Genomic DNA, 26,004 nt, shown 5'->3' with positions numbered 1-26,004 from the left:
TTCAGACCAGTCGGAGGTCCAGAATGTTCTGGCCCAGGGTCTCATGAAGGATATCTCAATACTTTGCTCTGTTCAGCTTTACCTCCACCCTGTCTAGTGCCCCAGTTCATCAACCCCACAGCATGATGCCGCCACCACCATGTTTTACTGTTGGATTGCTATTGCGTATGTGATGAGTGGTATTCGGTTTCTTCTAGGCTTCATGCTAATCTTGGTTTCATCCGACCAAAGATTCTTGCTTCTCACAGTCTGAGAGTCCTCTAGTGGGCTCCCATGTGTCTATTACGTAAGGGAGGCTTCTGTCTTGCCATTCTCTCAGTGGAGTGTTGCACTGCTGTTTGTCCTTAAGGTTTTTTTGCAGCCGAGGCAGGATAACATTACGTTTTTGGTCACCTCTCCTACTACTCCTCTATTTGGCTGGTCAGCTCTATAAAGAGTCACGGCTGTTCCAAACCTTTTTCCTTTTTATAAAGGCCACTGTGATTTTGGGAACCTTCAATGCTGCAGGAAGCGTTTGTAGCCTTCCCCAGATCTGTGCCACAAAATAACCCGACTGAGCTGTGCAGGTAATTCCTTTGACCTCATGGCTTGGTTTTTGCTCCGATAGCTTTGTCAGCTGTGGGACTTTCTACAGATTGATGGGTGGCTTTGCTAATCATGTCCAATCAACTGAACTGACCACACGTGGACTCCAAACAAAGTGTAGAAACATCTCAACGATGATCAATAGAATGGGATGCCCCGGCCCAGATTTATTAACCCTTAAACCACCGGAACTGGCTATAGTGGCTTCCCAGTGCAATTTGCAAGCATGCCGGAGCTGATCAGTCAATGCCGTACATTAGTTGAGCAGCCAGCTCATGACCACTGCCGCCACCTAGCGAATCAGCATCACTGTACCTGGGATTCAGCCGCTGCACTAGACTGGCCTGCAGGCATCAGCGCTGGCCTCGGTGTGCAGCCCGTTCAAGCGCAGTTGGCTCGGCGATTTACTGAATTTCATCAATGGCATCAGTTGCATGTTGTACATATTGTTCCAGTAGATTTTTGATATAGTTTTTACAGTTCATTTGCAGTGTGTAAAATGATCGGTGTTGCAGTAATTGTGATGCTCTTTGCTTGAAAAAAATATGTGCTCCGTTAAAATTTCACTTTTTCTTGGTGAACTGTGACGATTACTTAAGTGCAGCAAAAACATATTTGGCGTCCAGGGGTGCCTTAACCTCCAAGTATGTGGCAGTTTAAGGGTTAAAATATCATCGCAAAGGGTCTGAACACTTGTGTCGTGATATTTGGTTTTTCATTTTAAATAAACCTGCAGAAATTTCTAAAATCCTGTTGTCGTTCTGGGGTAAAATTAATGTAAACATTTTTAACACAAGGCTACAATATAACAAAATGTGAAAAAAAGGGGTCTGAATACTTTCTGAATTCACTGTATAAATACAAACTCATTATGCTCGGAGCTCCAAAACATTCACCTATCACTTCCTAACCCTCATGGCCTATTAGAAACCCCAAGTCCAAGATGGCAGACATACCTCTTCACAGTTCTGCAGTTCCTTCACCCAGAACTTAACCCTCAGAAAGCTGCTGCTGTCAGTCAGATCTAAGGGAGGAAGAAGAAGGGTATTACTAAAGTTAAGGAAGTCAACAAGAGTTAACTGCTCACAGTCCCTGAAGTGCTGATTCATCTCACATCAGAGTACAGATGATGCTTCCTGAATTATAAATAATCTCCATTACCCTCTGTCAGAATTTCCAGCACTTGTGAGAACAGAGTCAAAGCTTCCAAAAGAATGGATAATAATAAACTAAAGGCCGTAAAAATGATTTTCATTCTGTGCAAACCCATACCAGTTTCATTCTCCAATGACCTGAACATGCGGACTGTGTTACCCGTCACTACAGCTAGCACTACAATATTACTAGATGACGTTAACCTTCCAAAAGTCCAACTCTGCATCTTGGTCATGGGGGAGAGTAACAGGGCAGCAGCAGACTGCTTGCCAGGGTGAAGTACAATGGGAGTTCTGTATGCCGCCAGACCACTATGGAGATTGTGAAGGCCAAGCAAGAGCTGTGAAAGCCTGACAAAGAGGCTCTGATGAAGTAATCATTAAACTAGCCCCCATATCACAGATAATTAAGAGTTAAATACAGCAATGACTCTGTAAAGGCAAAGAGGGAAGGAGAAAAATACAAAAAACAAAATACACAAACCGTATCATTTGAATAAGTTAACCTTATATAGATTAAGGAAACATTTATTTTACTGTGTAAATCTGAACCCGTTCTGTGTGGTTTCTAAGCAAATCAGAATGTTAACATAAGTAGGCTGCTGAAACACCGCAATTTCATTTTGAGATCAATACAGCATCTAGCTAACTATATTAACTGTATAACGTAATGCCCTGCACACCTACTGTATCTTATACAGGGCACTTTCTGTCTATCCGTTCACCTAATCCTAAGTCTTTATCCATCTAATATAGTGCCTCTCACACCCAGCTATCCTTTTCCTTTATATCTGTCTATGTAACATGGAGCCTATCTTATTGATCAGTTTACTTTGAAGACTTTGATGGATCCATTTCTGAGAGATCTGTGGACACAGTCACACTTGTCACTGGATGATGTAATATGTATTTGTTGAAAGAGATTGGAGTGTGTAACATTACCTGCCTCTCACCACATCTCATCATCACACACAGTTTGGGAGCCTGGACTTTGTTTCTGGGATTCAGGAATTCTGTTAACATCCAGTCTGGCAAGCACCTGTGACTATTTACATAGCCAAGTAAGGACAAGGAGATGGCCTGCTGCTCTGGCTCATCCTAGACACACACACACACACACACTCACACACACACATGCATCTCAATAAATTACAAACCGGATTCCAAAAAAGTTGGGACACTATACAAATCGTGAATAAAAACTGAATGCAATGATGTGGAGGTGCCAACTTCTAATATTTTATTCAGAATAGAACATAAATCACGGAACAAAAGTTTAAACTGATAAAATGTATCATTTTAAGGGAAAAATATGTTGATTCAGAATTTCATGGTGTCAGTCAACAAATCCCAAAAAAGTTGGGACAAGGCCATTTTCACCACTGTGTGGCATCTCCCCTTCTTCTTACAACACTCAACAGACGTCTGGGGACCGAGGAGACCAGTTTCTCAAGTTTAGAAATAGGAATGCTCTCCCATTCTTGTCTAATACAGGCCTCTAACTGTTCAATCGTCTTGGGCCTTCTTTGTCGCACCTTCCTCTTTATGATGCGCCAAATGTTCTCTATAGGTGAAAGATCTGGACTGCAGACTGGCCATTTCAGTACCCGGATCCTTCTCCACGCAGCCATGATGTTGTGATTGATGCAGAATGTGGTCTGGCATTATCTTGTTGAAAAATGCAGGGTCTTCCCTGAAAGAGATGACGTCTGGATGGGAGCATATGTTGTTCTAGAACCTGAATATATTTTTCTGCATTGATGGTGCCTTTCCAGACATGCAAGCTGCCCATGCCACACGCACTCATGCAACCCCATACCATCAGAGATGCAGGCTTCTGAACTGAGCGTTGATAACAACTTGGGTTGTCCTTGTCCTCTTTGGTCCGGATGACATGGCGTCCCAGATTTCCAAAAGAACTTTGAATCGTGACTCGCCTGACCACAGAACAGTCTTCCATTTTGCCACACTCCATTTTAAATGATCCCTGGCCCAGTGAAACGCCTGAGCTTGTGGATCTTGCTTAGAAATGGCTTCTTCTTTGCACTGTAGAGTTTCAGCTGGCAACGGCGGATGGCAGGTGGATTGTGTTCACTGACAATGGTTTCTGGAAGTATTCCTGAGCCCATTCTGTGATTTCCTTTACAGTAGCATTCCTGTTTGTGGTGCAGTGTCGTTTAAGGGCCCGGAGATCACGGGCATCCAGTATGGTTTTACGGCCTTGACCCTTACGCACAGAGATTGTTCCAGATTCTCTGAATCTTCGGATGATGTTATGCACAGTTGATGATGATAGATGCAAAGTCTTTGCAATTTTTCGCTGGGTAACACCTTTCTGATATTGCTCCACTATCTTTCTGCGCAACATTGTGGGAATTGGTGATCCTCTACCCATCTTGGCTTCTGAGAGACACTGCCACTCTGAGAAGTACTTTTTATACCAAATCATGTTGCCAATTGACCTAATTAGTGTTTATTGGTCTTCCAGCTCTTTGTTATGCTCAAATTTACTTTTTCCAGCCACTTATTGCTACTTGTCCCAACTTTTTTGGGATTTGTTGACACGTGAAATTTTGAATCAACATATTTTTCCTTTAAAATGATACATTTACTCGGATTAAACGTTTGATCTGTCATCTACGTTCTATTACAAATAAAATATTGACATTTGCCATCTCCACATCATTGCATTCAGTTTTTATTCACAATTTGTTTAGTGTCCCAACTTTTTTGGAATCCGGTTTGTAGAATATCATTGAAAATTTTATTTATTTCAGTAATTCAATTTAAAAAGTCAAACTTGTATATTATATAGATTCATTACACACAGAGTGATATTTCAAGCATTTATTTCTTTTCATTTTGCTGATTATGGCTTATAGCTAATGAAAACCCAAAATTCAGTATCTCGGAAAAATTAGAATATTGTAGACTCCTGGTGTCGCACTCCACTCAGCTAATTAACTCAAAACACCTGCAAATGTGTCCTGAGCCTTTAAATGGTCTCTCCGTGTGCTTCAGTAGGCCACACAATCATGGAGGAAGACTGCTGACTTGACAGTTGTGCAGAAGACAGTCATGACGCCCCTAACAAGGAGGATAAGCCACAAAAGGTGATTGCTAAAGAAGCTTGCTGTTCACAGAGTGCTGTATCCAAGCATATTAGTGGAAAGTTAAGTGGAAGGAAAAAATGTGGCAGCAAAAGGTGCAAAAGCAACAGGGATAACCACAGCCATGAGAGGATTGTGAAGCACGGCCCTTTCAAGAATTTTGGGGGAGATTCACGAGGAGTGGACTGCGGTTGGAGTCAGTGCTTCAGGAGCCACCACACACAGAGACGTATCTGGGACATGGGCTACAACTGTCGTCTTCCTTGTGTCAAGCCACTCCCGAACCAAAGACAATGTCACAGAAAACAGACTGAACTGTTGCTCAGTGGTCCAAAGTCCTATTTTCAGATGTAAGTAAACTTTGCATTTCATTTGAAAATCAAGGTCCCAGAATCTGGTGGAAGAGTGGACAGGCACAGTGTGAAGGTCCAGTGTGAAGTTTCCACAGTCAGTGATGATTTGGGGAGCCATGTCATCTGCTGGTATTGGTCCACTGTATTTTATCAAGTCCAAAGTCAGCGCAGCCGTCTGCCAGGAAATTTTAGAGCACTTCATGCTTCCCTCTGCTGACGAGCTTTATGAAGATGCAGATTTCATTTTCCAGCAGGACTTGGCACCTGCCCACACTGTCAAAAGTACCAATACCTGCTTTAATGACCATGGTATCACTGTGCTTAATTGCCATCAAACTCGCCTGACCTAAACACCACAGAGAATCTCTGGGGTATTGTCAAGAGCAAGATGAGCGACACCAGACCCAGCAATGCAGACGAGCTGAAGGCCACTATCAAAGCATCCTGGGTTTCCATACCACCTCAGCAGTGCCACAGGCTTATCACCTCCATGCCACACCGCATCGATGCAGTAATTCAGGCAAATGGAGCCCCAACCAAGTATTTAGTGCATACACGGCCAACATTTCTGTATTAAAAATATTTTTTTTTATTGGTCTTATGAAATATTTTCATTTTCTGAGATACTGAATTTTTGAGTTTTCATTACCTATAGGCCAGAATCAGTAAAATGAAAAGAATACTTGAGACATCTCACTCTGTGTGTAATGAATCTATATCATTTATGAGTTTCACTTTTTGAATTGCATTACTGAAATAAATGAACATTTCGATGATATTCTAATTTATTGAGGTACATTTGTGTATATATATATATATATATATATATATATATATATATATATATATATATATATATATATATATATGATGGTATTTTTCAAAAAGTTCCTTCAACCCCTTGACAAAAAAAAAAAAAAGACAATTCTGTACAATGCACAAGAGCAGCCTGGGAATTGTTCCGTAATGGGTTTCTGAATTTTCAGATGGTTTCCCAGGTTTTCTTGGAGGTCATCTTAATGTCCATCTCAATGGCCTCCCCAAACATATTTTACACCGGAGCTTTCACGTCGGTCAAAGCTGGAGAGCCTACAGCAGGTCACACCCTGGGTCAGAAAATTGCTTTCCATTAAATGTCTCCTTCTTTAACTTGGATGTCTTTATTGGTGTCCATTAGTGGGTCCTACAACTATCATTATCCTGGAGCACTTTCCGTCATAGGTTTTGTGTGGCAGCTGCCACTACATGGGGATTGAACAAGTACTTTTTAAACGTCATGTCCTCAGTCTCTCCTTGGAAGTACAATTAGGAGTGAAACCTGAACTCATCCCAAACACTAGCAGCTTCCAGGAGACCTTTACTGACCATTTGGCCCTCCAGGACTTGTCCAGAAGATGGTTTTGAATAGTGAACAAGTGGTGCTAACCTAAATGCTCAGTATGAATGGCTGGCCATATCTACGTGTATGTTTTTTTTTCATTTTACCTAACACTCGAGTGTTCGCGCCTCCTCTGACAGTGCAATGACAACCCAAGTGCCAACACCCATTCATTTCTATCTGTCCTCTCACTTGATACGATTTGTGTATCAAAACCTCTTCACTCGAAATCCTTCAACTGCCTTGTGAGTGGAGTGAACTAACACAACAGAAGTATTCTTTACTCTAAGTTCGCCATTGTGTTCTTTTACACAGGCAATGCAGTGTTGCAATATTTTCCAGATATGTTGTTGCACATCATTTCCCTGATCAGTCTTTTCCAAAATGGATGGTTGGCTTTCGCTTGTATCATTAGTAGCAAAAATGGACAGATCTCTGCCTCTTAAACACAACTGCATGTTATCTACAGCTGTACCAAGAAAAGATCGTTCAGACACTTGTCTGTCTGTCTGCCTAACAGTATCGGTCTGCGCCCGAGCCCATTCTGGGTCATTCTTGGATCACAAGTCCCTGACTTATGGCTGCCCTTTCCTACTGTTAACCATTCATCACAACAACAAGATGTGGTTTCCATTCTCTTTACAAACAAAGGAAAATATATGTGATATTTCTCATTTTCCTTTGATTATTAAAATAATGTTTTAAGGCCATTATAAGATGTCTTTTCATTGTCAGCAATACTTATTTATCCACCTCAAGGTTTCACACAAGCTTTGTCCATTACTTGGCTGCTGACTGAAATAATTGAATGTATTTATTTGTCCTAATCACCTGTATTACACTTTGCTGCAAATGTAAAGGGAAAGAAAGCAGAAACTGAGTTTAATTCAGTCATCCATGTTATTTCTTGACATCACTGTTTGAGCAATCGCAAGTGATGTAATGTGGTCTTTTTATGTGCCCTACAGCGGTCCCGACTCCACTTTTTCCAGCCTCTCTGTCACTTTAAACACACGGACAATCTCATTTGCTAAAGGACTGCACTTTCAAGTGTCCCATTTTGAACTTTCTACCTGCATTTTTTTAAGCAACAAATCAAGAGTTTTAAGGACTCTGTGCTTTACGTGCATACCATGAGAAAGGGTTAAAATTACAATAATAGCAAGAATAGTATACATATTAAAAATCACATAAAGTACAAATGCACACGTATATGTCTGAAGAGTTTAAATACTGTCATGCACTGACTTGCAGCTTCACTTGGGACCAGCGATTTGGCCGTATGTCAAATTGACTGAACGTCGGTCACAAGGTGGGTGTGCGGTGAGGCACACACTTTAATGGAGCAGCACAAACCCATCTTCGAGTCTAAGGGGCCACACACTGGGTCCGTGTTTTTGAACCACTGGTTCACCGGTAGGTCACCAGGGCAATCGACAAGGCAAGTATGAGCTGCCTCTCTCTTCTAATCACAGTCCAGCCATTCCACCCACCCACCACCGTCTCTGCCAACTGCGCTCGTTTCGACAAGGGTGCCGTTTGTATTTGCTGCTAGTTTGTCAACAATGAATTTCAAAAACTGAAACTGGGTCATGGGATAAAAAAGGCTGAGAAACATTGGTGTACATGGAGCAGTGCTGATCAAAACAAATCTGAAGGCGCCCTCCAAAAGTCAAAAAACACATAAGACCCAGTGAAATAATAATAAATGATTAATTACTACCGTGTTTCCCCAAAAATAAGACCTACTCTGGCTGCTCTGTAACATAAGCCCTAGTCAAGATAGTCAGCTGAAAAGTAAGCCTAAGGCCAGGTTTATACTTCACGCGATGCGACGCGTGTGCCCAAAATATCCATTAAATTCCGAGGACACCTTGCCACAGTATCTCTGAAAAGGATGTTTAATGATTACATCCAAGGATGTGTCCATTCCAGCAGCATCGGCACAAGACAGAAACAATCCCAGGACAGGACATCAGCTCACCGCAAGGTGAACACAAGCACACGCATACACTGGCGTCATTGTAGCTTCACCAAATCCCCAAACCTTCATGTCTTTGGATGGAAAATTGAGCCCACTGTGGAGACCCACTAGGAAAACATGCAAACTCCAGGCAGGGATCACAAGGGACGCGACTCCCTGTGAGACAGCACCGCCACCACTCTGCCACGGTGCCACCCCATATATGTAACTATTAACAGTATTCATTATTTAAACAAAGTTAACGATTTATCTGTAAAATGCATTAAAATATGTATGTTACATTTCATCATTTAAGTGATACCAGGTATAATAAGTCCAAGAATTCCAAATGTGCAGAGAGCTGGAATATCATAAATGTAATGTGTTCTGTGTGGCGATGCTACTTGCCGCTGCTGTCAGGTCAGGAGGAAGCCCCAGAAGTGTATAGCGATTTAACAACTGGGTCGGGATTAAGATGACGTTTACGACGGTCTGCTTTAATGATAAAATAAACTACAAGGTTAAAGTGGACATAGAGTTTAAAGCAGAAATTTCCACGTTAATCATAATCACAAAATAGAAGTTTTCATTATGCCCTTAATTTTTTTCTCAGTGGCTCAAATTCGCCACCATACATTCTGATGGTATTATGGAGGTGCAAAAAAAAAAAAAAAAGACGGCACAGAAGACGGTATGTGAGACTTTTAAAACGATACGTGTCATTACTTTGGGGAATATGCAACGCTTGAATATCAAAGCAACATGAACACATTTGTATGTTGGCATTTTGCGTCACCACATCCACAAACATTGAAACACACACATCGATCTCGTAGAATTCTCAAAGTGGCTGAAGTAGCATTGAATGTGGAGAGTTATGACGATATTCCAGAAGATGACCTGACTGTATTTGGATAAATGTATATTGTTGTACATGAATAAATATAAGATATCCCCTGAAAATAAGCCCTAGTGCATCTTTTGGAGCAAAAATTAATATAAGACCCGGTCTTAGTTTACGGTATTTACAAGGCGTTTCTAATATAATGATGGAATAAAAATGTGAGAAAAGACGCACCAGCTGCATGAAGCGCAGTTAAAAAGAAAAATGATGTGTGACATGCAAATCAGAGCCCTAAAGGATGAAACTTTGTGAGCACATTTTTTTTTTTTTTTTAACTTGTTAACTGGTGGCCATTTGTTGGTTGCAGCATTCATACAGGAAGGAGGACAGCCAAGAGACTGCTACCTCTGCTTCTATACAGAGTGAATCATTCCATGGCCGACAGCGCTGCCTCAAGTATGTCATAAAAGGCGTTCGGCCTTGGCAGCCTGGAGCTGCTGGTTTTGGCAAATTCTAGAAAATTATTACCCTATGGTTTTTGTTTGGCCCTCAGCCATTAAAGTCTGAATGGCCTCATCTTGGCAAGCTGTAAAACGGTGCATGACTTTATGTACTTATTTTAATATAAATGTTCAAACATTAATTTTGGGTTAACTTGACCCATGTATGTTTCTAGAGTATGTAGTACTGCATAGTGTTGCTTGACGTTAAATCCAGGGCACTGGTTCAATCCCCACTTCTGACAGTGTGTAAATCTGAGCAAATCATTTAACCTACCTTGCTGCTGTAGCATAAATTAAAGTAGTACAATGGCCATCAGCCAAATGTAACATAATATTAACTCAAAGCACATTGCGGTTTGGGCACTTCCTCATTTACTTTACAGTTTTCTTAACAATTGCAATATGCACAGTACTCCATCTAGATAAAGAAATAAAAATGTATTTCAACCCCCAATAGTAACATTTGTAATGATAAAGGTCTCATATCTAGACACCAAAACACATCAGAGCCATTAAGACTTAGGTAGTCATTACTGAAGCTGGATGTACTGCAATGGCATCAGGTCAAGCAAGACTAATAAACGGCAATGTGCAAGTGTGCAGCTCACAATATCTAAATATAAAATGGAAATGGCGATTAAACTACTTAAAGCCACTGCAAACAGATCAGTCATAATGATAGATTACGTAATAATAAGCTGTACAATAATTGTGTGTTTATCAGATTATTTCTGTGCCGCTGCTGAAAGTATGTTTACTTTTTAATAAAATTCTTTATTTCTGGCTGTTAGCTTTCTTTTGTTTTCAGTCTATGATAAGGTTTCAGAAGTGTGTGGACAATTATTTGTGCCAAAAATGAAATGTAATACACATCACATGGTGTGTTTAAGACAGTTTTACTGTGCTGTAATTAAAAAAAAAAAAAACATTTTAACCAATTATTTGGTTACTTTTTCACTACCGCACACAACTTTCCTGTCAGTAAAAACTGCAGTGCATTTTAATTCACGTCCATAGTTTGTGTGTCATGACTAAAAGCAACTGCTTTGAATGTATTGTATCTCTATTCACGACCACGTATGAACTGTGCCAAAACTGAATGTACTCAAATGAACAAGCAGCGTCAACAGCTGGGATCCACAGAAGTGCTGGCTCGTTGGGGGCGCAAGCAGAGGAAGGCAGTAAGAGATCAATACCTATATTGGGTCATTAAAAAAGGCCTTGTGCAGTTTTAAATGACCATAACATCAGCCATTTGCATGACAAAAATCAATCTGTAAAGAACACTTTGAAATATAATTAATTAATTTTATCAGATGTTCAATACTTTATTTTCATTAACTAAGGGGCTCCACCCCCTGATCGCTTCATTTGCCAACCCCCAAGTTTGGTTAACCGGATATACAATTTAAAGACATTGTTATTTTATTGGGAATTGTTACAAATTCATTATTTTCACTTTTATCGTAAAACTTCAGTAAAAGCAATATTTGGAATTAACTTTTCGTCGATATCACATTGAATTTTGATTCCATGTTTGGACTTACATCGTGACAACGCAACGTACAACTGCCAGTGATTGAATATCGTTTCTTTCTCTCTAATAAATAAACTGACTTTTTCGAATGTTTGTCCCTGTGATTTGTTAATTGTCATACCAAAAGCTATTCTCACGGGAAACTGTAAACGTTTTAATAGAAATGGCATATCAAGATCTCCTTTGGTATGTAATATTATCTGCGGAATATGTACTACATTACCTTTCCTGTCGCCTGCTAAAATGAAGTTCTACTTCGTCTTTTACTTCTGACCCTGATTGGACCTGCAAGGTTTCCAATTTCACTTGGTCCAGGCTGCTTATTACTTTCCTTATTTGCACACAGATTTATTGTTCTTTTTTAATTCTTTTCTCTCCAACGATTTTGGGTCTCTTTTCAACGTGCTGCTCTTTCTTCTTTGCTTAGTCATTGATATGTCATCTAGAACATATAAAATCATTGTCCTGATAAAATTTATAAGAGCTAAGAGCACAGGAAGGGTGTCTGACAAAAGCATTCACACAACTGAGAGGTGAGATGACCGTGGTCTTGTTTGAAAATGGTTGTAAGTAGGGTGTGACTTGAAAGAATCTCATGTTAAATGTCTCCGTCTCGCGGGACTTCATTCCAAAAAGTCTCTTCAAAAAGTCATGTCTCATCTCAAGATTTTTTTATTATAATTTAGAAATGTATTAATTTGTTCCTTACTTGGATTTCAGTATAACGATTGACCACTGGCTTTAATAGAAGAGAAAGTAAACTGTATTCTGTGGTTGGCTAAGCTAAATTTTGGTGATCTTGGTCCAAAGAAGATGTTGAACCCATTGCCCATTACAAAAAAGATGCACCACACCACTAAACCCCATCCTTTACATGAATTAGGGACTAAGATAACTAATGTGATTCAGGGTATTATCTTTACTAATAAAAGGCAAAGCCCTCACTGACTGACTCACTCACTCACTCATCACTAATTCTCTAACTTCCCGTGTAGGTAGAAGGCTGAAATTTGGCAGGCTCATTCCTTACAGCTTACTTACAAAAGTTTTCAGGTTTCATTTTGGAATTCTACGCGTAACGGTCATAACTGGAACCTACTTTCGTCCATATATACGGCCATAGCCATAGCCTGCAGTTCAGTCGCCATGTGAGGCGGAGTTGCGTCTCGCCTCATCACGCCTCCCACGTAATTGAGTGCCTGCCCATATAAGGTAAATATTTGTGAGTGAAGGACTAGCGGCTCACGTGAACTGACTGTGAATGCAGTACGTAGAGAACAAGGAAGAGCTCCAAAGAGCGCTGAACAAACAACGCATTACACAATTGAGAAGGCAGCAAAAGAATATGAAGCGAGTGACACATTCAAGCATATTCATAAGTGCAGCTACTGCGGAAACAAAACACGGTGTAAACCGTAAGTTTAAATTGTTTATAGACACACTCCCGTTTGTCATGCCTACAACGAATACGATATTTGCGAGATACAAGTTTAATGAGAAGACACAAGGTATAAACGAGACTTTGGATCACTTTGTAACGGAGTTAAAATTGCTGTAGCGAGAAACTTTTAAGTGCCGGGTCTTAGCTAACATTAAATAAAGCCGTGGACATCGCAAGATCACACAAGAGAGTGGCTCACGTGAACTGACTGTGAACGCAGTATGAGTGATCACTTTGATGAATGAAACCTGTTCAAACAACGCATTACACAATTGAGAAGGCAGCAAAAGAATATGAAGCGAGTGATGCATACAAGCATATTCATGAGTGCAGCTACTGCGGAAACAAAGCAAGGTGTAAACCTAAAGTTTAAGTTAAGTTTTAGACAGGCTGCAGCTGGCATTTGTCATGGTCACGACGAATGCGATATTCGCGAGATACAAGTTTAATGAGAAGACGCAGGGTTTAAATGAGACTTTTGATCATTTTGTAACAGATTTAAAATTGCTGTAACAGAGTTTAAATTGCTGGTATGCCAGGTCTGAGCTAACATTAAATAAAGCCGTGAACATCGCGAGATCGCACGAGATAGCACAAGCACAGCTGAGAAGCTTCGATGCATGTACTCCGAGAGTCTCACGTGAACTGACTTTGCAGGACTGGGAAAGGTTAAAAAAAGTTCATAGACACGCTACTGCTAAATATTCAAGGGCAAATCAACAACTTAATACCGGGAATGCCTGTTAAACATCTTAGATTCACGAGTACCGATTTGGGTAGTGAACACTTCGATGAATGAAACGTGTTATCTTTACCACGGTTGATAAACACGGAATATAACTTGAACACAACACATCCTCCAAATACAAACCTGATTGAAAGAAATAATGATAATCAAAACCGCGTAGCACTCGCCACATGTCACTGGAGAGTGGCATTAGTCGAACATCCCTTCGGCGGATATTAGCTACTCACAAATGGCACCCTTACAAACTCCAGCTACTGCAGCATCTCAACGAGGATCACCCAGATCGGGGCACTGAATTTGCAGAATGGGCAAAACAAAAATTGGAACAGGACCCTCAGTTTACGCAGAAGATTTTGTTCAGTGATGAGGCAAACTTTTATGTGAATGGTGAAGTTAACAAACAAACCCACCGCAATTGGTCTGACACTAACCCACATTAGATAGATCCCTCCAAGACTGTTGGAACAAAAAAATTATTGGTATGGTGTGGTATATGGGGTACAAAGATAGTGGGGCCATTCTTCATCAATGGAAACCTCAAGGCCACTGGATATGCGAAATTGCTACATGATGATGTGTTTCCCTCTTTATGCACTGGAGCTGGCACGTTCCCTGAGTTTTTTCAGCAAGATGGTGCACCACCACATTATGGGCGTCAGGTCCGAGCATTCCTAGATGAACAGTTTCCTGGAAAGTGGATTGGTCGTCGTGGGCTAGTTGAATGGCCCCCAAGGTCTCCCGATCTGACCCCCTTAGACTTTTATCTTTGGGGTCATCTGAAGGCAATTGTCTATGCTGTGAAGATACGAGATGTGCAGCACCTGAAACTACGGATACTGGAAGCCTGTGCTAGCATTTCTTCTGCGGTGTTGCTATCAGTGTGTGAAGAGTGGGAGAAGAGGGTTGCATTGACAATCCAACACGATGGGCAGCACATTGAACACATTTTATAAGTGGTCAGAAACTTGTAAATAACTCATGAAAGAATAAAGTTACGTTAAAACCAAGCACACCATTGTTTTTCTTGTGAAATTCCCAATATGTTTGATGTGTCACATGACCCTCTTCCTATTGAAAAAACAAAAGTTGGATGCAAAATGGCCGACTTCAAAATGGCCACCTTGGTCACCACCCATCTTGAAAAGTTTTCCCCCTCACATATACTAATGTGCCACATTAAGGAAGTTATACACTGCTCACAAAAATTAAAATTAAACACTTTAAAGAAACACATTAGATACATCAGATCTCAATATGAAGTTGGATATCTATACAAATAACGACAAGGCAATGTCTTAGGAACAAAAGGATGCCAAGTCTTTTAATGGAAATAAAAGTTTTCTGCCTACAGAGGGCTCAATTGTGTAGACACCCTAAAATCAGAGTGAAATGAAGATGTGGCAGGCTAGTCCATTTTTTCAAAAACTTAATTTCTGCTACTCAAAATGCTTTTCAGTATCTTGTGTGGCCCCCACGAGCTTGTATGCATGCTTGACAACGTTGGGGCATGCTCCTAATGAGACGACGGATGGTGTCTTGTGGCATTTCCTCCCAGATCTGTATGAGGGCATCCCTGAGCTGTTGTACAGTCTGAGGAGCAACCTGGCGCCTAATGGACCGAAACATAATGTCCCACAGATGTTCTATTGGGTTTAAGTCAGGGGATCGTGAAGGCCATTCAATTGTTTCAATTCCTTCATCCTCCAGGTACTGCCTGCATACTCTTGCCACATGAGGCTGGGCATTGTCATGCATTAGGAGGAAACCAGGACCTACTGCACCAGCGTAGGGTCTGACAATGGGTTCAAGGATTTCATCTCGATACCTTATGGCAGTCAGAGCACCATTTCCTACGCAGTAGATGTCTGTGCGTCCCTCCATGGATATGCCTCCCCAGACCATCACTGACCCACCACCAAACCTGTCATGTTGAACGACGTTGCAGGCAGCATATCGTTCTCCTTGTCTTCTCCAGACTCTTTCACGCTATCACAGCTGCTCAGGGTGAACCTGCTCGTCTGTAAAAGTACAGGGCCAGTGGCGGACTTGCCAATTCTGGTGTTCTTGAGCAAATGCCAGTCGAGCTCCACGGTGCTGGGCAGTGAGCACAGGGCCCACTACAGGACGCCGGGCCCTCAGGCCATCTTCATGAAGTCTGTTCCTGATTGTTTGGGTAGAGACATTCACACCAGTGGCCCTCTGGAGGTCATTCTGTAGGGCACGAGCAGTGCTCAGCCTGTTCCGCCTTGCACAAAGGAGCAGGTATCGGTCCTGCTGATGGGTTGAGGACCTTCTACGGCCCTGTCCAGCTCTCCGAGAATAACAGCCAGTCTCCTGAAATCTCCTCCATGTTCTGGAGATTGTGCTGGGAGACACATTAAACCTTCTTGCTGCAGCACGTGTGGATGTGCCATCCTGGAGAAGTTGGACAACCTGTGCAACTTCTGTAGGGTTAAGGAATCGCCTCATACTGCCAGTAGAGATGATTACTCAAGCCAAAACTAGCACGAGTGGAAAACCAGCCAAAAAGATCAAGAGGGAGAAACTTGAAATGACCTCCACATGTAAAACCAGTCCTGTTTTGAGGGTTTTCTAATTGTTGCCACTTTAGTGCACCTGTCGTTAAGTCCATGAACACCAATACAGCTGAAAGTGATTAACAATGACCTCAGCTGCTTAACCAACCAGAAAATTATCAGACAGGTTTAATTGATTTCATGCCAGGCCCAATAAAAAAGTGTTCCTTTAATTTTTGTGAGCAGTGTGTATATATATATATATATATATATATATATATATATATACACACATATACATACACACACACACACAGTAATCCCTCGATCGCGGGGGTTGCGTTCCAGAACCCCCCGCGATAGATGAAAATCCGCGAAGTAGAAACCATATGTTTGTATAGTTATTTTTATATATTTTAAGCCCTTATAAACTCTCCCACACTGTTAACATTATTAGAGCCCTCTAGACATGAAATAACACTCTTTAATCAAAAGTTTAAACTGTGCTCCATGACAAGACAGAGATGACAGTTCTTTCTCACAATTAAAAGAATGCAAATATATCTTCTCTTTAAGTATGCCGAAGCACCGCAATAAAGCAGCATTTTTTAGAGGAGCGTCAGTATCTTCTAAGCAAACAGCCTCTGTGCAAACAGCCCCTCTGCTCACACCCCCTCCGTCAGGCGCCAGAGAGAGAGAGAGACGAGAGAGAGAGAGAGAGAGAGAGAGAGAGAGAGAGAGAGAGAGAGAGAGAGAGAGATTAAAGCAAACAATCAAAAAATCAATACGTGTGCTTTTGTGCTTTTAAGTATGCCGACGCACCGCGATAAAGCGGCATTTCTTAGAGGAGCGTCCGTATCCACTAAGCAAACAGCAAAAGTGGTGCAAACAGCACCTCTGCTCACAGCCCCTCCGTCAGGCAGAGAATGTCAGAGAGGGTGAGAGACAGGCAGAGACAAGCAAACAATCAAGCACCGCGCGGGAAGAATATCTTATAGCATTGAGGAGTTTTAGTAAATATGTAATACATGCTCTGATTTGGGTAGCTTCTAAGCTATCCGCCAATAGCATCCCTTGTATGAAATCAACTGGGCAAACAAACTGAGGAAGCACATACCATAAATTAAAAGACCCATTGTCCGCAGAAATATATATATATATATATATATATATATATATATACACACACACACACACACAGTGGAACCTCGGTTTGCGAGCATAATTCGTTCCGGAAACATGCTCGCAATCCAAAGCACTCGTATATCAAAGCGAATTTCCCCATAAGAAATAATAGAAACTCAGATGATTCGTTCCACAACCCAAAACTATTCATATAAAAATGATTAATACAAAATATAAAGTAAAATACATAATACAAATTAACCTGCACTTTACCTTTAAAAAGAATCATGGCTGGTGTGAGTTTCTAAACTCATGTGGGATTCCACCCAACGGGATGACACGCAGAAGAGCGTCCCAAAGCAATCGCAGTCTCCCAGCGCTGTAGCAGTTCACCGTATAAGCGCATCCAAAAAGATCTCAGACATGCTATAAGCGCCTGTCGTCAATGGGTCATACAAACATTATAAAGATCTCGGTACAATAAATAACATCGCTGTTGCTGTTTCAAGCTGAATAAAGCTGGTGTTAAAGTACCTGAGACTCCGCTTCATGTTTTGGGGAGCAAGATGGGGACTCGCACTTCACAAAGCACACACACACAGTCACAATGCTGTAGTAAACAGATGTTGACTATATGAGTGAGGCACACAGACTCAGACGGAGAATAGGAGACGATTGCCAGTGAGAGACGCGCTGGGCGAGCGACATAAGGAGAGACAGAGAGAGACATGCTGGGCAAGCGAGATAAGGAGAGAGAGAGAGAGAGAGAGACGTGCTGGGTGAGCGAGTGAGCAAGATAAGGAGAGAGAGAGAGACACGCTGGGCGAGCGAGTGAGTGAGATAAGGAGAGAGAGAGAAGAACCATCAGCTCAGTTGTGATCACATGACGCTCAGCAGACAAAGTGTATCCATACTACTCGTATTGCAAGACATCGCTCGTTTATCAAGTCAAAATTTATTAAAAATTTTTGCTCGTCTTGCAAAACACTCGTAAACCGAGGTTCCACTGTGTATATTATATTATATTATATTATATATATATATACACACACACACACACACACATACAGTGGGTACGGAAAGTATTCAGACCCCCTTCAATTTTTCACTCTTTGTTATATTGCAGCTATTTGCTTAAATCATTTAAATTAATTTTTTTCCACATTAATGTACACACAACACCCCATATTGACAGACAAAAAAAAGAATTTTTGAAATTGTTGCAGATTTATTAAAATAGATAAACTGAAATATCACATGGTCCTAAGTATTCAGACCCTTTGCTCAGTATTTAGTAGAAGCACCCTTTTGAGCTAATACTGCCATGAGTCTTCTTGGGAAAGATGCAACAAGTTTTTCACACCTGGATTTGGGGATCCTCTGCCATTCCTCCTTGCAGATCCTCTCCAGTTCTGTCAGGTTGGATGGTAATCGTTGGTGGACAGCCATTTTTAGGTCTCTCCAGAGATGCTCAATTGGGTTTAAGTCAGGGCTCTGGTTGGGCCATTCGTTATTTTAACTGTGTGCTTAGGGTCATTGTCTTGTTGGAAGGTAAACCTTCGGTCCAGTCTGAGGTCCTTAGCACTCTGGAGAAGGTTTTTGTCCAGGATATCCCTGTACTTGGCCGCAATTCATCTTTCCCTCGATTGCAACCGGTCGTCCTGTCCCTGCAGCTGAAAAACACCCCCACAGCATGATGCTGCCACCGCCATGCTTCACTGTGGGGACTGTATTGGACAAGTGATGAGCAGTGCCTGGTTGTCTCCACACATACCGCTTAGAATTAAGGCCAAAAAGTTCTATCTTGGTCTCATCAGACCAGAGAATCTTATTTCTCACCATCTCAGAGTCCTTCAGGTGTCTTTTAGCAAATTCCAAGATAGAATTATGCTGGATATTCTTTTTACAGATTCATTTTTATCATGTATAGAATTGAAGTTATGATAAAACTGCTCAGGCAGTTATACTGTCTTAACTGCTTTAAGGCAGAAAGGGTTTTTTAAATAATCTACAGAAGTTGGGACACTAGTGCAAACTGGTTGCTTCAGATTGCAAGGCTTAATTTCCTTTAACTGCAGCAGAACGTCTGTAGGTTGTAACCTATTTAGCTGTTCCCTGAAGAAAGCCCATTTGCAATATTCAGAATTTTTTTTTCCCAGTTTTTGCTAACCCAAACTTTAAATTTAAACCTCTGGCAGATTACTGCTTACCTTTTTCAACATTTTAGGTCATTCATTGCATTTGAACAGATTAAATTTGAAGAAAAACTGAGGTGTTCTAAAACTTTTGACAAATAGCGTACACATACATACACACATACAAATATTTATATGAATGAGTCTGGACAGAGATTCAACAAATGCAAAGTGGAGTTGATTACAAAACATGCTGGAGTACAGCTCCCTTGACCTACAGTCTTTGGCGGCTACCCCAGATCTTTCTTAAGTCTTGTGTGCCAGCCTGCAAGCCTATGCTAAACTCATCATCCACAGACAAGACGCAGCGGGGCCAGGTGATTTCACTCTGTCCAACGCACAAAAAGGAAAGACAAGGTTCAAATGGCACAACAGCAAAAAACCTTGCACAAGTAAATACCCAGAACTCTCTTAAAAATAGAACAACCTAGTCAAGTGACCATGGACTTCTGCCACAATATCTATGTAGGGAAGGGACGGCTGGTGAAGACTGGTACTGCAAATGCTGGAAAAATTAAAGGATTACTGCTAGAGTGTGCCACAGAAAACAGACTTTCAGGGGCATGGAAAGAGATTCAGGGTAATAGGTAATGATTTTAAGAGTCCCTGAATATGCCAAGTGACAGCAGGATGACCCATTAAATTACTCAGTCCCTTTGTTAATATCGTGGCCAGGCTTCCTATTTGGCAATCTAAATAGGAGATGAAGTCAGTATTGCAGGGGATATTCCTGGCATCAGACATGAATTCAGGGAATTCTGAAGTAATTTCTAAGCTTAAAAGCTTCATCATTCTAGCTCATTACTGAGGTCAGCCTCCCACATGATGCTAAACTGGGTTTGAGAATGTTAAGGTATTAAAAAGAAATTTACAAAAAATATGGCCATTTCTGAATACAAAGAAAATCTTATTTGCAATACAGTAATTGTTCATCATTCGTGTGTTGCTCTTGCTTCCCTACACCACTGTTCATTCAGAACGAAACAATTCTTTGATCATGTGGCCTTATAGTTGAGGAGCATCACCCATCTGCAAAGAACTGTTTTCATTTCGTGCCCAAACAAACACATAAATAGACTTTTTAAAGAACACAATTGCCCAATACACCATGAATATTCACTCTAGCCCACAAATAATGAAAATGGGTTTACAGAGACAACCATAAAAATTCTTCAGGACCCATCACACCTAGGACATGCATTGTTTGAATGTCTGCCTTCAGGCAGACGTTTCAGATCCATAAAGACTAAGCCAAATAGACTGAGAAACAGTTTCTATCCTTCAGCCATCACCATGCTGAATGCAACTAAGTGGTCAATCTGACCGAGTGCACCTTCATTCTAAGTGAACATTAGATAAGGGACAAGTGCAATATAATGAATGTATGAGTGGAAAACATTGTTCTACTGTTATGGACAATTTTGGGTACTTATTTTATTCCCTTATTTTAGTTGTAACTTGAGTAATTGTGTTTTATGTTTGTTTTTATTTTATTTTTTTCTGCACTGGAAAATTGAACCTAAAAATTTTGTTGTACAATGTCTCATTGCTCCAATGACAATAAAGATTTTGATTGATTGATTGATAAAAATAAATTTACAACACTAAACCAAAACAAAACCAATTCATCATTTTGTTTCTACATTTATAGATGTAAAAGACTTCCAATGACACCACTAGTGAATTTGACAGCAATAAGATCATCTGCTTTCATTGAGGAGAGGTTCACTGGTGATAGAAAAGCTCAGCTACTGGGATTTTCACACATAAACTCAAATTGAGAAAAAAAAGGACAGTTGAGAGGAGTCAGCAGACAGAGAGTGTGAAGGATGTAACAGATTCAAATAGAAAATAAAAAGAAAAAAGGCAGTAAATCTAAAATACAGAATGGTTTTATGATGCACTTTGAACCACAGGGAACACCGGCAGCAGATCCAGCCAGTGGGATCCACTCATTTGAGGCCTCAGTGTTAAATGAACGCTTGAATGGGGAGAACGCCAACGTCAGAGGAATTTGTGGGTTTAATAGGCGACTTCTTGCCCTCTGCCAAGTCACGTCACCAGGTACACCAATGTGAGTTGGCCAATACATGTGAGGAGAATTAAACCTAACAAATTAACAAACACGGGAGCACTTTAGTAGCTGTAGTACTGTCACATGTTCAAAGTACAGTAATCCCTCCTCGATCGCGAGGGTTGCGTTCCAGAACCCCCCGCAATAGATGAAAATCCGCGAAGTAGAAACCATATGTTTGTGTAGTTATTTTTATATATTTTAAGCCCTTATAAAGTCTCCCACACTGTTAACATTATTAGAGCCCTCTAGACATGAAATAACACCCTTTAGTCAAAAGTTTAAGCTGTGCTCCATGACAAGACAGAGATGACAGTTCTTTCTCAAAATTAAAAGAATGCAAATATATCTTCTCTTCAAAGGAGTGCCCTCATCAGGAGCAGAGAATTTCAGAGAGAGAGAGAGAGCGCTCGCAAAGAAAAGCAAACAATCAAAAAATCAATACGTGTGCTTTTAAGTACGCCGAAGCACCGCAATAAAGCGGCATTTTTTAGAGGAATGTCAGTATCTTCTAAGCAAACAGCCTCTGTGCAAACAGCCCCTCTGCTCACACCCCCTCCGTCAGGCAGAGAATGTCAGAGAGGGTGAGAGAGAGGCAGAGACAAGCAAACAATCAAGCTCCGCGCGGGAAGCAAATCTTATAGCATTGAGGAGTCTTAGTTAATATGTAATACATGCTCCGATTGGGTAGCTTCTAAGCCATCCGCCAATAGCGTCCCTTGTATGAAATCAACTGGGCAAACAAACTGAGGAAGCATGTACCATAAATTAAAAGACCCATTGTCCGCAGAAATCCGCGAACCAGTGAAAAATCCGTGATATATATTTAGATATGCTTACATTTAAAATCCACGATAGAGTGAATCCGCGAAAGTCGAAGCCCGATATAGCGAGGGATTACTGTACACTTAAATTTTTAGTTGCATGTCTGACCAAAATGCAACTTACTGCAATCCTTCCAGTACAATTACAAAGAAATAATGTATTAAAATACATAAGCCAACTTTACTTTAACTGGTGCTGCAGTGACAACTGTAAGAACACTGCAAAGCAGCACACTTTGCACTTACCACAGTCCTCTACAACAGCCTCAAGTTTTAGTAAAACCTCAATTATTAGAAACACATTTTATCAAGGTACACTCAATACAGAAGCAAGTCAAGAACATGGAAACTGTACTACATTAAAAACGTAGGTCTCAAAACCATAAGTTGATTACAGTTTTGGCAGACTGCAATATTAATTGATAACAGCAAAAGAATGAGTTTACCTTACCATAGCACACAATTGCTGCCTTGGCACCTCTGTAGTAAATGCGGCTCATGGCTTCATATCGCTCTGAACCAGCTGTGTCCTGAGAGGGAAGAAAAAAAAAATACAAGAGACCAAGGGTAGAAATTCAGCTTTTTACTTCATGAACGAATCCTTAAGGCATTATTTGCCTTTCCTTCTTTCTCCAAGCTCAAATTCAAGTTAACTGTCTTGTGTAGACACAGTATAATGAAATGTCTGCTTGCATGTCTACCTTAGTTTAGTGACATTATTGCCACACTGACAATACCCAAAAAAAACACAATGAACACTTTCTTAGCTCCTTGCAGGAAAACAGTTATCACTAATGGATCAATCTCATGGCTTTGAAGGCCACAAAAATCCTGCCCCACTGAAAATAAATTAAAAAATCAGAAAAAAAAACAAATGTGGTGATATTTTGCATTTAATAGTCAGAATGGGTGAATTCAGTGCCAGACTACGGTGGCTGCAAATAGCACAGATGGTTAGTGTATTGCTGTGAACTCACACCATGAAGCATCTCCATTTGAATGTTTGCACTGTGGTTCAAACACTGGTGGTCAGTCACAAACCCAGGACGTCTGGCTCAGAAAGAATCTCCTCACAGCAATGATGCAAACTGGTTGCTTCAACTTGCAAGGCTTAATTTACTTTAACTGTTGCAGAACATCTGTAGGTTGAAACCTATTAGTTGTTTCCTGAAGAAAGCCCATTTGTAATATTCTGAAAATTCCTTTATTCAGTTTTTGTTAACCTGAACTTTAAATTTCAACGTCTGGCAGTTTACCTTTTAACTAGTTTAGGTCATTCACTGCAGTTCAACCAAATACACTTGAAGAAAAACCAAGTTGTTTTTGACTGGTAGTGTATGGATGGATAGATGGATATATCTTGTCAGTAATGAGAAAATGGCACCTTGGTCATCTGTGGTATGAACATCAAAGGAGTATATAATAGCCAAAAACTGCTTACCCAGATTCCAAGGGTCACAACTTTTTCTCCTACGTGAATGGGTTTAGCAACAAAAGCTGCTCCAATAGTCTGGGGAAAAAAATAAAAATATATATGTTCATACTTGTATCACACTCACATGTTCACAAATTCATTCCTATACTAAAGAAAAAAGTTATATTTTAAAATTAATCAAGTATTTGATGACTGAATCAAAATTAATTTAATTATACTGAATAACAAAAAAATACCACATTCAATCTGCTGTTACAGATTTACCTATTTTGGTACCAAAGAGTACATGCTGCTCTACTGATATTGTGGCTGGCACTAAATTACAACACAAATGTATGCTCTCCCTGTACCTGCGTAGATTTCCTATCGCATCCCAAAGGTATGCATGATAAATGACTTGTCCTGTTATGGCCGAGTGTGGGTGTGTGTGTGAGGATGCCCTTCAGCAGACTGGCGGCCAATCCAGCGCTGGCTCCTGTATTGTGTCCGATGCTACTGGACAGGCACCAGCCCTCCAACAACCTATAAGACAGCTTTGAAAATGAATGAATGAATAAATGAAGGGATGGCTACATTTTTTTTAAAAACTTCACAAGTAGGGTCAGCAATGTTGAACAATTAGTTTGCACGTACTTATTATCACTTAAGGTATCTCATAAAGTGCAAAAAGGAAAAGCCTTTTTCATACCTCTCAATTTTGATTTTTTTCCTTTTAAATAAACTGCTGAATGTTTTTTAGTTTGTTTCTTTTGATTTGGCATGACATGCACTGTAATGAATGTCAGCCTCAAAAGGTTCAGACTCTTACAAACAAACAAACAAAATTGCTACAGATTTACTGTTTGATGTGCTTACATTGTGATATTACTAGGCTGGAAGAAAAAAAATGTCTTCATCATTCATTTTTGCTATATTACATAAAGTTAAATTGGGGACCCTTACATATAAATACAGAGGAACAAGCACAATTTATACAGGTGATAATTGGACAAATAACAGACACCAAGGATGCAGCAAAAAACAATTCGAGAACACCTGGACAAGCTTCAGAACTTGAGAAACACCTGGAAAATACAGCTCAACGTAGAAAACTGTAAAGTGCAACATGTGGGAAAAGTAACAATAATTATAAATATAAAAACGGGAGGCAGTGTCCTAAAGGAAGCAACCTCTGAAAAGTACATAAGGGTTTATGCTGACATAGCATTTTCATCACATAATGTGCAGAAGAAATACAAAATGCAAATAAAATGTTAGGTTATATCATGAAAACTGTTGAATATAGAGAAAAAGATGTTTTGCTTAGTCTATATAATGCAATATGGAGATCACATCTAAAGTATTGTGTGCAGTTCTGGTCACCATGATACAAGAAAGACATAGCAGCACTTGAGGTTGTGCAGAGGAGAGCAACCAAGCACATCCCAGGACATAAGGACATGTCAAACTCTGGCAGAAGAAATCCTGAGAAGAACAGACTGCATCTAGACCATGTTTTTAGAATTCTGATAAGGCATTGATAAAGCAGCTCAGTAGGAGTCTTTCAACTTAATAGTGAATCATGTACTGGGGGAAACCTGTGATAATTAAAATGAAATGCATTTAGAACTGAAGTAAAAAAAAAAACACTTCTTTACTCAAACAGTTGTGGGAATGTGGTACAAAGCAGTATGTCATGCAGCTGAAGCAAAAACCTTGGCAACCCTTAAGAAGTATCTGGATGAGATGTTGGGACAGCTTAGCTATTAACTAAAACAAGCAATTGGATGGATTGAATGGTCTCCTCTTGTTTGTCTGTTCTGCTCTGTTCTATAGTATTACCAGTATCCTTATTCATGGTAATCTTAACGTCTTTTGGTCAATTTCTACTTTTTTTGTTACAAAGAGATTCAAAATTGAAGGCACTTAAGGTCATAGGGATGATCTACACACAGTCAGATAAAATGCCAAGTTTTTAGACTCCAAGGGATAAAGAGACATCCTCTTCAGTCTCAAGCAGAGGAGCCTCATTAAATATGGCAAGCAGCCACAATAGATGCATTTAATAATAATAACTCAGTGGCCTTACACCCATATATATATTAAATGTTATTTTAATTTGCTGCACATCATGAAATGTAACAAAGCAAATGCCAAACTTTCTTTAAATTGCACAAGAGAGTAAATGATAGTGTTATTCCTGCTCTAAGGTAGTAATTGTGGTGAGTGGGCAAGATGCC

General features: G+C 40.3%; 1 protein-coding gene across 2 annotated transcripts in view; it reads right to left on the bottom strand.

Annotated features, from left to right (window-relative positions):
- The window catches only part of rab24 (RAB24, member RAS oncogene family), a 60,741-nt gene that overhangs the window by 11,369 nt on the left and 23,368 nt on the right, over positions 1-26,004 (bottom strand). For both annotated transcript variants that reach the window (XM_039773834.1, XM_039773833.1), the window contains 3 exons: positions 23,792-23,860; positions 22,802-22,880; positions 1,542-1,609 (listed from right to left, as the gene is read on the bottom strand). In XM_039773834.1, the coding sequence (XP_039629768.1) occupies positions 1,542-1,609; positions 22,802-22,880; positions 23,792-23,860 (216 nt within the window). The remainder of the gene's footprint in view (positions 1-1,541; positions 1,610-22,801; positions 22,881-23,791; positions 23,861-26,004) is intronic.

This window comes from Polypterus senegalus, chromosome 13 (assembly GCF_016835505.1).
Source record: "Polypterus senegalus isolate Bchr_013 chromosome 13, ASM1683550v1, whole genome shotgun sequence".
Taxonomy (NCBI): Eukaryota; Metazoa; Chordata; class Cladistia; order Polypteriformes; family Polypteridae; genus Polypterus; species Polypterus senegalus.
This window is presented reverse-complemented; position numbering and strand designations above follow the sequence as displayed.